At 32.7% G+C, this 12,500-nt stretch overlaps 2 protein-coding genes across 2 annotated transcripts in view; one reads left to right on the top strand and one right to left on the bottom strand.

Annotated features, from left to right (window-relative positions):
* HELRODRAFT_185936 (hypothetical protein) overlaps positions 1–4,278 on the top strand; it is a 4,488-nt gene extending 210 nt beyond the window's left edge. Inside the window, exons 1-9 of the mRNA XM_009026508.1 lie at positions 1–76; positions 259–430; positions 558–705; positions 1,118–1,213; positions 1,327–1,437; positions 1,887–2,030; positions 2,309–2,967; positions 3,096–3,901; positions 3,927–4,278. The exon at positions 1–76 is cut by the window's left edge and continues 210 nt beyond it. Of these exons, the coding sequence (XP_009024756.1) occupies positions 1–76; positions 259–430; positions 558–705; positions 1,118–1,213; positions 1,327–1,437; positions 1,887–2,030; positions 2,309–2,476 (915 nt within the window). The 3' untranslated portion in view covers positions 2,477–2,967; positions 3,096–3,901; positions 3,927–4,278. The remainder of the gene's footprint in view (positions 77–258; positions 431–557; positions 706–1,117; positions 1,214–1,326; positions 1,438–1,886; positions 2,031–2,308; positions 2,968–3,095; positions 3,902–3,926) is intronic.
* Positions 4,279–4,427: 149 nt separating this feature from the next.
* On the bottom strand, positions 4,428–11,682 carry HELRODRAFT_114357 (hypothetical protein). Its single transcript, XM_009026507.1, has 19 exons — positions 11,598–11,682; positions 11,291–11,358; positions 11,105–11,206; positions 10,767–10,866; positions 10,230–10,489; positions 9,809–9,860; positions 9,634–9,716; positions 8,961–9,032; positions 8,627–8,761; positions 8,331–8,413; positions 8,166–8,244; positions 7,962–8,033; positions 7,546–7,618; positions 7,153–7,241; positions 6,780–6,896; positions 5,863–6,006; positions 5,407–5,535; positions 5,173–5,244; positions 4,428–4,726 (listed from the first exon to the last, which is right to left on the bottom strand). Exons 1-19 carry the CDS (start codon positions 11,608–11,610, stop codon positions 4,541–4,543), a joined length of 1,929 nt encoding a protein of 642 aa, XP_009024755.1. The 5' UTR covers positions 11,611–11,682; the 3' UTR covers positions 4,428–4,540.
* Positions 11,683–12,500: the final 818 nt, after the last annotated feature.

Raw genomic sequence — 12,500 nt, 5'->3', positions numbered from 1 at the left:
CAGGGCCACGAAGGATGGGTCACCCAGATTGCCACCACACCAACTTATCCCGACATGATTTTGTCCGCCTCTAGAGGTTTGTTAATTATTTGGGAATATATAAAATGGCTGTTTTTCATCATTTTTATTGTCTTTTTAATAATAAATCGTTTAAATGTTTAATGCGTTGCTTATCAGCGAAAAAATTTATGCAAACAGAATAAACAACCCAAATCTGTTATTCAAATATTTTTAATATTTACTAAAAATAATTATCAGACAAGAAACTTATCTGTTGGAGACTGACTCGTGATGATGGCAGGTATGGATACCCACAGAAGGCTCTTCATGGACACGGCCATTTTGTATCTGATGTGGTCCTCTCATCTGATGGACAATTTGCTCTTTCTGGATCATGGGATAGCACCCTTCGTCTTTGGGATTTAAGCACGTTGGTATTTTTACTTTATATTTTATTTTTTAATTATATGTTTTTTGCTTGTTTGTTTAGTATTTGAGTTTAGTCATCTTCATTTAGAGACAATTTATTTTAGCTAAACTGGTCCTTCAAATTTTAGTGGGCAGACGACTAGGCGCTTTGTCGGCCACACAAAGGATGTCTTAAGTGTTGCTTTCTCTGCTGATAATCGTCAGATTGTTTCAGGGTCAAGAGACAAGACCATCAAACTGTGGAACACATTGGGGGTGTGCAAGTACACCATTCAAGTTAGTACAGAGTTGTATTTTTTATAAATAGTTTATTGGATATTAATTATGACGTTTTAGTTTTTTTCTAATTTTTCTGTAATTTTCTGATTTCTATCTAATTTAATATTTGAGAGGTTAGATTTGATATCCTGGTTTGATGGTGAGAGATTTTGCACATTTGTTAGATTGTTTAATTCCATCCTTTAATAAAATCACAAAAATGATGATAGAAGGCCACTTAATTCACATTACATGAATGAATAGAAAATGTGTACAAGAGGTCCTGCAATTCTGATTACATTACGTTGATTACATCTGATTGCATTAATATTACTAATAGTTATTGCATTGGATTATTTGTATTGGATCATAATAAATAACCATTCGTATTAATTGTATTTAATTATAGATTTATAATTATTTTTAACAGGAAGATTGCCACACTGGATGGACGTCGTGTGTTCGCTTCTCTCCTAATACACAAAATCCATTGATTGTCTCGTGTGGTTGGGACCGTATTGTGAAGGTGGCCGTTATTTTTTATTTATTTTTTTGGTTTGGTTAATTTTGTCAACTAACTGACCAATCATAATTCACTGGCTAACTGACTAACTAGCCTATTAAATTGATTTTTCCTAGGTGTGGAACCTGACAAACTGCAAACTGAAGACTAACCATCACGGTCACAGCGGTTACCTCAACACAGTCACCGTATCTCCTGATGGTTCTCTCTGCGCTTCTGGCGGAAGAGTTAGTTGTCTGACTTTCATTCTCTCTCTTCTTTCCATGATCTCTCCTATTCTTTGATTGTTCTTTCCATGTACACCTTCACAGTTTCTATCCTACATCACCTATCCTGTTTATTCTTATATTTTATAATGATTATGTATGAGGTAGTGTTAATTGCATGGCAAGAATGATGATAAGAGACCACTTACATTCACAATTGTATGAATATTCAACGTGTGTACAAGAGGTCCTGCAATGCTGATTGCCATCGTGTTTAATACTGCTTCATAATTTTTTAAGATTATTTACCGTTATTTCTTAACATTTACTTATTACTATATTTTAACTTTGTAGTATTTCTTGCTGAGAGTTAGTTCTTTGCTTATAGCTCTACACGCACACACACACACACATATATATAGGATATATGTATAAATATATTATAGTTATAATTGATTTAATATTAACAGGATAGCCAAGCAATGTTGTGGGATTTGAATGAAGGCAAGCACTTGTATACATTGGATGGAGGCGTCGACACCATTAATGCCCTCTGCTTCAGTCCCAACAGATACTGGCTTTGTGCTGCCACTGGACCTAGCATTAAGATTTGGGTTAGTTGATTGGCTGGCTGGCAAATGGATGAGGTACATTTATTGGTTGGTTGGTTGGTTGACAGATAAGAAGTTGGATTGGTTGGTTGATTGAGTGAGTAAGAAGATTGATTGGCTGGAAGGGGATTTTTTGATTGACCAAATATTTTAAATTTGCTTGGTCTGTGTCCTTACTACTAGAACTAATTTTAAATGCTTCTTGTTTCTCTACGTACTTCGTTAATAATAATTATTATTATTTATAATAATTATCTGTAATTAAATCACGTATTTTTTAGGATTTGGAAGGTAAAGTGGTGGTAGATGAGTTGAAACCTGAACTGATCAACACCTCAAAATCTCCTGATTGCCTGTCCCTGGCCTGGTCTGCTGATGGCCAGACACTGTTTGCTGGTTACACAGATAAGCTTATCAGAGTCTGGCAAGTTTCTGTCACCGCCAGGTAGATGGCAGTAGTGCTTTTAATAGTTGAAAATATGAAGAGATAGATTGCTGCAAACAATATGTTGATGTCAGTTATTAATTATATTTGGCCAACTGATTGTTGTCTAATAGTTGGCGAGATATGGAATTTTGAAAAGTAAGAAAAATGAAGAAAAAAGTTTTTTGTTTGTTTGTGTTGTTTTCATTTTAAATATATTAAAACATAAATTACAATTTTCCACAAATTTATTTTAGAAAAATACGATAAATAGTGTATTCGTAAACTACACAAAACAATACATTTAATAGACGAATGTTCACCTTGTAGAAGAAAATTTGATTTAGGGTACAAATGGGACTTATGTACGTATATAGGTACGTAATTTGTATATATATATATATATATAGCGACTGATTTTTAAAATGTAATCATTTTTTATGTAGCAACATTTATATATGGCGAGAAAAGTTCTTGGAAAATAAACTGAAACATTGTAGCATTCGTACATAACATGTAAATATGTATATATATATGTATGCAGGTGGTATATAACGCAAATGTATGTGTACAGAGAATGTATAAGACTATATATACATACATTTTGTATATATATATAACTAGTCTGGCATACCAGTAAATATATGTGATGTGACATTAAACAGTACTAACTAATTAGCAATGATGTTAATGTATTAGTATAATTACTTTTAGCAATAATATACGTTGTGATTTAACTGTGATGATTAGTGAATGAATTAGCGGGAAATTATTTCTACGTAAGTAAACTTGCCTATATATATATAAAAATGTATATGAACCAAAATTTTTGTTAAGATAATGTGTGTGTATGTATGTATGTAATATGAGTTTTTAAATCTAGCCTATATCGTCAGTTCAATCTAGAGAACATAGAGTTCCACCAGCTTTGAATCAATTAAGATTAATAAATTACACATCAGTCATGAAGACAGCTTTAAAATGAGATTTGCACCTACAATGTATGGCCCCAGTAAAAGAATACCAAGAAAGTAGGTTGTAAAATTTATAAAAAAAAAAACTTGAACTAACCTATAATTACATGTTAAGTGGATGCAAAGACAAACGAGAATATATGTGTGGATATTGGAATGTTTATAACTAAACTACAAAACAACAAAATAAGAATCATAATAAGAGAGTAAATAATACAGCATGAATAATAATAAACTCGCTTTTGATCGGATGGTTGGTTACCTATTCAGATATATATCATCTAAACGTATTTTGAATTAACCTATAATTACATATAAATGTGAAAATACATTCAGTAAGTAATTAGTGGTAGTAGTGGTGGGTAATAGAGCGGTGAGAATTAGCTCTTAAAGAATCTGTAAACATACAAAAAGATATATACTTCAACAGTAGTGCAACTACTACGAATACAATTATCTATTGAGAATTGATTTTTAAATAAATAAACCAACAAAAAAAATAGTCAATTCAACTAATTAATTAATCGATTAACTGATTAATTAATTAACAAATAAATATATAAATAAAAATGGTTAAAGAACCAAAAAGAAGTCACTATCGAAAAGTATAAATCCCAAAAGGTCAATTAGTAACTATCACGTAATAATAAATAAAATATAAACAATAATAATATAATAATTATTATTAATAATAATCATATTATTATTATTTATTATTATTATTATAGCTACCCTTAATATGACAACGGCAAAAAAAATTATTTCCTAACACGTTAAAACGATCGAACAAAGCACGTACGTATTATGTATCACAAACAACAACAACAACAATGATAACAATAAGAAAAATAAAAATAACAAAAATAATAATTATAGCAATAATAATAAAAATAATAAGATAAACAAAACACTTATAAATTTAAAAAAAAACAGAAATAAAATTAAAAGGTTCTTCTCCGCCGAAACCGAAATTCTAGAAAAAGGAAAACGAAACCAAAAAAAACCCTTTCTTCATTCTTACAACAAGGACAACAACAACAACAACAGTGATAAAAATGAAAACAATTGTAACAAAAATAACAACAATAATAATAATAAACTAATGATAATAGCAGTTATAAATTCTGCAACGGATGGGTGGTAATATTAGTCGAGACGACGTTCCTGTTGAGTTTTTCGTACATCTCAACAAAAATATTTTGAAACTTCTTCCTCAAGATGGGCCTCTTGGTCTTCATCGTCGGAGTCAGTAGGCCATTCTCAATGGAAAACTTTTCAGGGTGAAGATGGATATCTTTTACCTGTTTGTGTGCGTGTGTGAGAGAGAGAGAGAGAAATGAGAGAGTATGTATTGTGTGTGTGTGAGAGAGAGAGAGAGAGAGAGAGAAAGGAAAGAGTATGTGTTGTGTGTGTGTGAGCTTGTTTGTGAGTGTGTGTTTGAACATGTGTGTGCATGTATGTTTATCTTCCATTTTGAGTTTTTTCTGTATTTCTTTTACAATTAATGAATTCGCAGAACTTTATTACCAACGATTAATGAATTATAAATTTTCTTATACTGTCAATATAGTTCAATGCGATGTAATTGTCTTAACGTAAACGTTCTGATGTAATCCTTACAATGTAATATTACTCTAAAGAAAGTGTGATTTTTGTAATATTTAGTTGATATTTAAATTTAGTTAATATTTAAATTTAGTTAATAGTTAAGAATAAAAAATTGAATTTAAAAGTAAGAAATATAAACCTGTTCAAATCCCTTCAGGCCAGCTTTCTTGCCCCTCTGCAACATGTCCGCATGAATCATTTTTCTGATCTCCTATATTACAATTTTTACATCTTTATTCATTCTTCATTGAAAGAGAGAGCGAGAAATAAATAGAGAGGAATGGAGAGAAAGAGTAAAAATGAGAGAGAGATGGGGGAAGAAAGAGAAAGAGAGAGAGAGAGAGAGAGAGAGATGGGGGGCTAAAAAGGAAACCTCATTCTTGCAGAACTGCTCCATATTACAGATCTTAATGGGGCAGATGGTCTTAGAAGTTCTGCTGTCCCTCTCAGCCAATCTCTTCAATGCATCTTCATCAGGCACGACTACTGCTAGCGGGCAGAACTGCCAGAACAGACGCAAATACACACAACATACAAAACATATCAAATACAAATACAACAAACATACCAGATACAAACACATCAAACATACCAAACAAACAAATATACATACATACAAAGAATACCGGATGAGAGCATACAAACCAATCCACGCACATACAACACAAACATACAAAAACACAAATCATACAAAAAAAACACCAACAGCACGCACAAAGCAAGGCAAAGAAGAAGCCAACAAAACTTACCAATCACATACGACACAAATGGTACACAAAAGATACAAAATGATACACAAGAGATATACAAAAGATACACAGACGAGTACCTGCAAGCTATTACCGTCGACAAAGACCTGACATATGAGAGGGCTCATGGCGTAAATGTTTTCAATTTTCTCGGGAGCCACATACTCACCTTGAGCCAGCTTGAAAACGTGCTTTCGTCTGTCAATTATCCTCAAGTTGCCATTCTGGAAATTAATTAATTAATTAATTAATTAGGTCAAATAAATGGGTTAATTAAATGGGTTAATTTAATGGGTTAATTAATTGATAGATAGTGATTGATTGGTAGATAGTTATTTTCACACACACACACACACACACAAACACACGACACAGCCACACACACACAGCAACAGACAGACACACACACACACAAACAAACAAACATACGCAGTATGATGTGAATTGGAAACCAAAAAATCAATACTCATTAACATATCTAGAATTTAAATTACTATACTATTACTACATTAACACAAAAATAAGTACAACCACTACTGCTACTACTACTACTACTACTACTGCAGCCGCCGCTGCTACTACTAAAGCTGCCAATACTTCTACTTCTAACACTAATACAGCTACTACTACTTCTAGCACTACTGCTGTTGTCGGTACTACAGCCACTGACATAAAACTACAAAAACGCAATAGGATAGAAGACAATTGATGTATGAAGAAACAAAGCAGTACAACAAAAAAGCATACAAATAAACGTATAAAAAGATACAAAAAGCATACAAAACTATACAAAAACATACAATTCAACGTGGAGAACAAAGCAAACAAAACGAAACATTAGAAACAACATACAAGACATTACAAAAATCACACAAAAAAACACCAAGTACAGAAATTGTATAAAACAATACCAAACATACAAAAACACAGAGTAATACAGAAAAATACAATTTAAAAAGATACAAGAAAACATACAAAACAATAAAAAACAACATACAGGTAGCCACATTCCAACATCCCCTGTATGAATGTAGCTATCTTCATCAAGTGTTTCCCTCGTTTTGATTGGTTCCTTGAAGTATTCACGCATTCTACAGAAACTTTTTATACAAATCTGATTGGTTGGTGGGTTTGTATGTTTTATCTTTGATTGGTTGGTCGGTTGGTTGACTGGTTGACCGTTTAGGTCGGTTGGTTGCGTGTTTAGTTTTTAAATAGCTGGCTGACTGGTTGAATAATTGAATGGTTGGTTTATTGATTAAGTGATTGATTGAATGAATGAATGATTGATTGATTGATTAATTGACAGATAGACAGACAGCAACAGGAACTACAACTGCAACAACAAACACAACGATCATTATCATAACCTCCCCCATGTTATTGATGGCCTTATAGTCGAGATCTGGAATGTCTATCAGCTTTATGTGACAGTTAGGCAGTGGCGGACCAACAACAACTGTTTATTATTATTATTATTATTAATTATTATTATTATTATTAATTATTATTATTTATTATTATTATTATTATTTATTATTATTATTTATTATTATTATTACTCTTATTGTTGTATGCTAAAACTGCTTGTTAATATTACAGCTTCAATTAATTATTCCCCATTTAAAATCGCAACAAATTAAAACAACGAGATGCACCTATAATAAAAATAATAAAAATAAATAATAATAACAGAAATAATTAATAATAGTAATAATTATAATAATAATAATAATAATTATAATGATAATAATAATAATAACCTGTGTCATGTTCATAAGGCAGCGTTAGCATTGTAGCGGCACACAGCTCAGTCTGGCCGTAGCCCTCGTATACCTTATTATTATTATTTGTTGTTGTTATTATTATTATTTGTTATTATTATTATTGTTGTTGTTTTTGCTGTTGTTGTTGTTGAGTTGTTGACGGTGATAACCACAACAATAAATAACAACAACAATGATGATGGCGACAATGGAGACAACGAAAATATCATCGCCGCCATGATCAACAGCAGAACTACAACAACAGTAGCAACAACAACAGCAAAAACAACAACAGCCGCAACAACAACAAAAACAACAACAGTAGCAACAACAGCAGCTGTCGCCACCACCACCACAACAACAGCCGTCACAACAGCAGCCGCCACAACGGCAGCAGTAGCAGCAACACTAACGAAACAGCCAAAAGTGCCTCTGCAAAAATCCATGACAACATCTGAAAGAGGAGCCGAGCCGGATATGCAGACCTTGAGTAGAATGAGTGAATGAATAAATGAATGAATGAATGAATGAATAGATGAATAAGTGAGTGAATGAGTAAATGAGTGAAGGAATAACAAACGGTCAGTCAAAATCAATCATCCAAGCAACCAACCAACCTCTAGACGCCCGCCAAATAGAGTTTGAATTTTGTGAAACATTAGTTTATCCCAAATTGTATTCTTCGTTATGATGCCCCTAACAACAAAAACAACAACAACAATAAAAATAATATAATTATAATAATAATAATAATTAATTATAATAAAATGATGATCCCTGACCTTTTTAACAAGTTCAACTTCCTCTGCATGCCAAAGTTGAACAGCCACCTCTTGATTGGTTTGTTCTCTAAATTTGACATGACCTTTCAAAAAGAAGAAAAAGAAGAGATTAACATCACCATCATCATCAGCAGCATCGTTATCGTCATCATCATCATCGCCATCCTCATCATCATTATCGTCATCCTCACCATCACCCTTATCATCACCATTGTCATCAACATCACCATCATCATCACTACCATCCTTACCATCATCATCACTACCATCATCACCACCACCGCCATCGTAGATACCTTCTCGTACACCCTATTGAGGACACGGGGCACGCACATGAAGATGGTTGGCCTGAGGGCTGCAATGTCATCCAATAGTAGGAGGATGTCCCCACTGCTGAAGCCAATTTGGCCCCCATTTATCATCAGGATGATCTGGAGATGGAGATGGCCATGGTGGTGGTGCAGATGATGGTCATGGTGAAGAAACACGCCGAAACACACCAATAACACGCCGAAAACACACACTCACACATAAACACACAAACAAACACACACACACACACAAACACGCACACACACAAACACAAACACGCACACGCACTCGCACACACAAACACACACAGACACACACCTGATTCATCCTTTCGAACCCGTGGGCAGCAGGAAGATAGGATAGATGAAAATCACCGCACTTCGGAAACAGCTTAGATTCATTGTTAGTAATTTGCTTTTTGAGAGACGAATCAGAGCGAGAGTTTCATACACATTTTGTTTGTTTGTATATTTGTATGTATGTAGGTTGATGTTTGTATGTGTTTGTTTGTGTGTTTGCGTGTGTGTGTGTGTACGTGTGTGTGTGTGTGTGAGTGCATACGTTTGTATGCAGACATGTTTGTATACACGTCTAAAAATAATGCCTTTGTATATTTATGTTCATAGTTTACTTAGTTTGTATTAAATAAATAAGATACAAACATTTATTTATATATTTATGTATATTCATTTTATATCATATTCATATTCATTAATTTTTATACTTCAAGAGTGTACGTTGTTTTAAACATAATGCAAATTTGCATTTCATTCATGTTCACATGCATATGAATTTAAGTTAAATAAAAAAATGTTTTTGAAATCAATTCATTCCTCCGCTCATTCATTCATTCATTCATTCATTCATTCATTCATTCATTCATTCATTCATTCATTCATTCATTCATTCATCAATCAACCAACCAACCAACCAACCAACCAATCAATCAATCAATTAATCAATCAACCAATTAATCGAGTAACCAACTGACTTTATGATGTTGATCATAAGCAAGCAGACCAGATATATTGCAAATTACAGCTTCATGCGTTAAGACAACGCCTTTTGGATCGCCTAAAATGATGATGATGATGATAAATAATAATAATAATAACAATAACACTTTTAATAATAATAATAATAATAATAATAATAATAATAATAACCTGTAGTTCCACTTGTATATGAAATCAGATTTATTGTACTGGGTGTTGGAGGCTAAATGATGATGATTAAAATAATGATGATGATGATGATGATGACGACGATGTTGAAGGTGCTGATGACGATGTTGACAATGATGATGATAATGATGAGGACGATGATGACAATGATGATGAAGATGATGGTAGCATAGATGAAAAAAATACACAATAGCTACTAACAACAAGATCAACTCTATTCCTCAAGCCAATTTGCTGGAGTTTTGAGGAGGAAAAGAAGTTAATTAATTATCAATAGACAAGCCAAATAAGAACACACACACACACAACAACAACAAAAACACGCCAAACTTAAACACACACGCTCCAACATTCCCACACAAGCTTTCACCAACTAACTAACCAACATCTCGATGAAAGAAACAATCTCGACGCCGAACTTCTCGGCCGTCTCCAGAACATTCTTCGACAGAGAATCAGCGTCTGCAAAGTTAGCCAAATCAGGGGAACTGGAAAAGTGTTTTGAAACTCTGACAGAGTCCTTCAGGCTCATATGAAAATCCTTATTAGTGATTATTATTAATCTTTTCAGGGGAGTGGCAGTCCGTGATTCGGCCTGCTTCAAACCGTTCAGGATCAGGTTCGCTTTTAGCCATCCTTCGCAGACTACTGTCGTCATCTCGGCTGCAATTCGTGGTCATTTGGTTTGGGAGGCGTGTGGATATGGATATTTACATAATTTATTCAAAATTATCATATGCATGTATAATTAATTAGCTATTAATCATATGTTTGTGTCTGAGTTTATACAATTGCTTACATTTACATTGTACAGAAATACGTGTGTAAATTAAGTTAAGTAGACGGAGAATTTTCCATGAACACACCCTCACAAAAACACACAGACATTAAGATACAGACAAACAAAGACGCGCGAGCACACAGAGACACACATACATACTTTGGTTAATGATATACTGGCAGGCTTCAGGTCCCAAAGTGTCATACAGAGGAACCAGAGCCATACTAAACATAGAGCATGTTTCTGATGTTATGTTCCACTGAATGAATGAATGAATAAATGAATGAATGAATAAAAAAATAGACGAATAAACAATAGAATGAAGTAATAGATGAATGAAAAATATAGGAGTAGAAAAAATGAATAAACTGACTGACAAAAGGAACCCTAAAATGTCTGACCCAACAAGCAAATGAATAAAGCACAAACACAATAGCAGCACCACACAAACTCGCACCACACAAATACATGCAGCAGCAGCATCATCAGCAGCAGACCTCAACACAGTTGTGACTGTATATGCCAATGACAGTGGAATCTTCAGGCTTCAGGCCTTTGTATATCAGAGCTGAACCAAAATCTTGACACAACTCAAATATCTATGAGGAAAAATATAACTACATTATTTAGCATATGAAATGTAATTAATTATTATCATTAATTAATTAACTACAAGTAGCTACCTCTTCGTAAGTTTGCCAAACGTATTGTTTGGTAAAGCGACATCTGTGGCCTAAAAATGGCCCATTATCTGTCAATTAAATAATAAATTAAAGTTGATTAGCTAGGCCAGAATATCTGAAAAACACAACATTCATGTATCCATATGATGCATTATTAATATTAAACTATGCTATCTACTACATTAGTCTAATCGAGAATTCAACTATTTGACCTAATCAATTTAATAAAATGAAAAACACTAAATAACAAAATTTATAGAAACAAATAAAAAGCACAGAAAAAAAACATTGATAAGAAAAATCTTACTGGAAACTCTCATGCCTCTGAGGAATGCATCATGAACAGTTAGCACATCGTCATAAAAGATTTTCACCAATTTTCCATCTTTTGATGTAGCACAGCAACGAACACCAGGCTAGGGTAATTAACATAATTTATTCAATGTTTATTAATAGATTTATTTGTTCATTCATTTATTTGTTTATTCATCAATATACTTGTTTGCTTGTTTGTTTAAAAAATAAAGCCTCACAAAAACGTTAAACACAAACAAAAATAGCAAAAAGTACACCAAAATTTTTAATAAATCTCATTTTAAACATTTACTTCTTAAACAAAAACATCAACTAATACACTAAAATTTGAGATAACAGATAAGCCACTAAAAAAACTAAATCACTCACCAAAAATGAAAAAACTAAAAAAAAACTAAATAAAATATTACTAAAAAAAAACAAAAACTTCGAAAACCTCAATTTCGATGGACTGCATTTTTAGTGGCTTAACATTTGCCTCCTTCTCTTTCCTGTACCTAAGGTACCACCAGGTGAAAAAAATGACTCCAAGTGACATGGAGACCATCAGAGGTAATGTCGTAATGTCGCCTGATTTTAACATTTCTGCCGGACTGGTACTTTTGCCCATTTATTAAAAAGTAAGTAAGACAGAAAATCAGTCTGTTTGGTAATAATGTATTTATGAAAACTATGAGTAAATAAAAAAAACTAAAAATGTATTTATGAAAAATATGAGTGAATAAGTGATATTATTCACATAAAAAAATTGAATTATGAAATAAATGACAAAAAATTAGTTTCTCCATTTTTAACTGCATACCATATACATACATTGATATTTAAAAAATATAAAAATATAATTGTTACTTGTATTTGTACCATAATTATGCATAATTTATTATACAATTGTTTT

This window comes from Helobdella robusta (genome assembly GCF_000326865.2).
Source record: "Helobdella robusta unplaced genomic scaffold HELROscaffold_47, whole genome shotgun sequence".
Taxonomy (NCBI): Eukaryota; Metazoa; Annelida; class Clitellata; order Rhynchobdellida; family Glossiphoniidae; genus Helobdella; species Helobdella robusta.
Note: the sequence above shows the minus strand (reverse complement) of the source record. Positions and strands in the feature narration are given on the sequence as shown.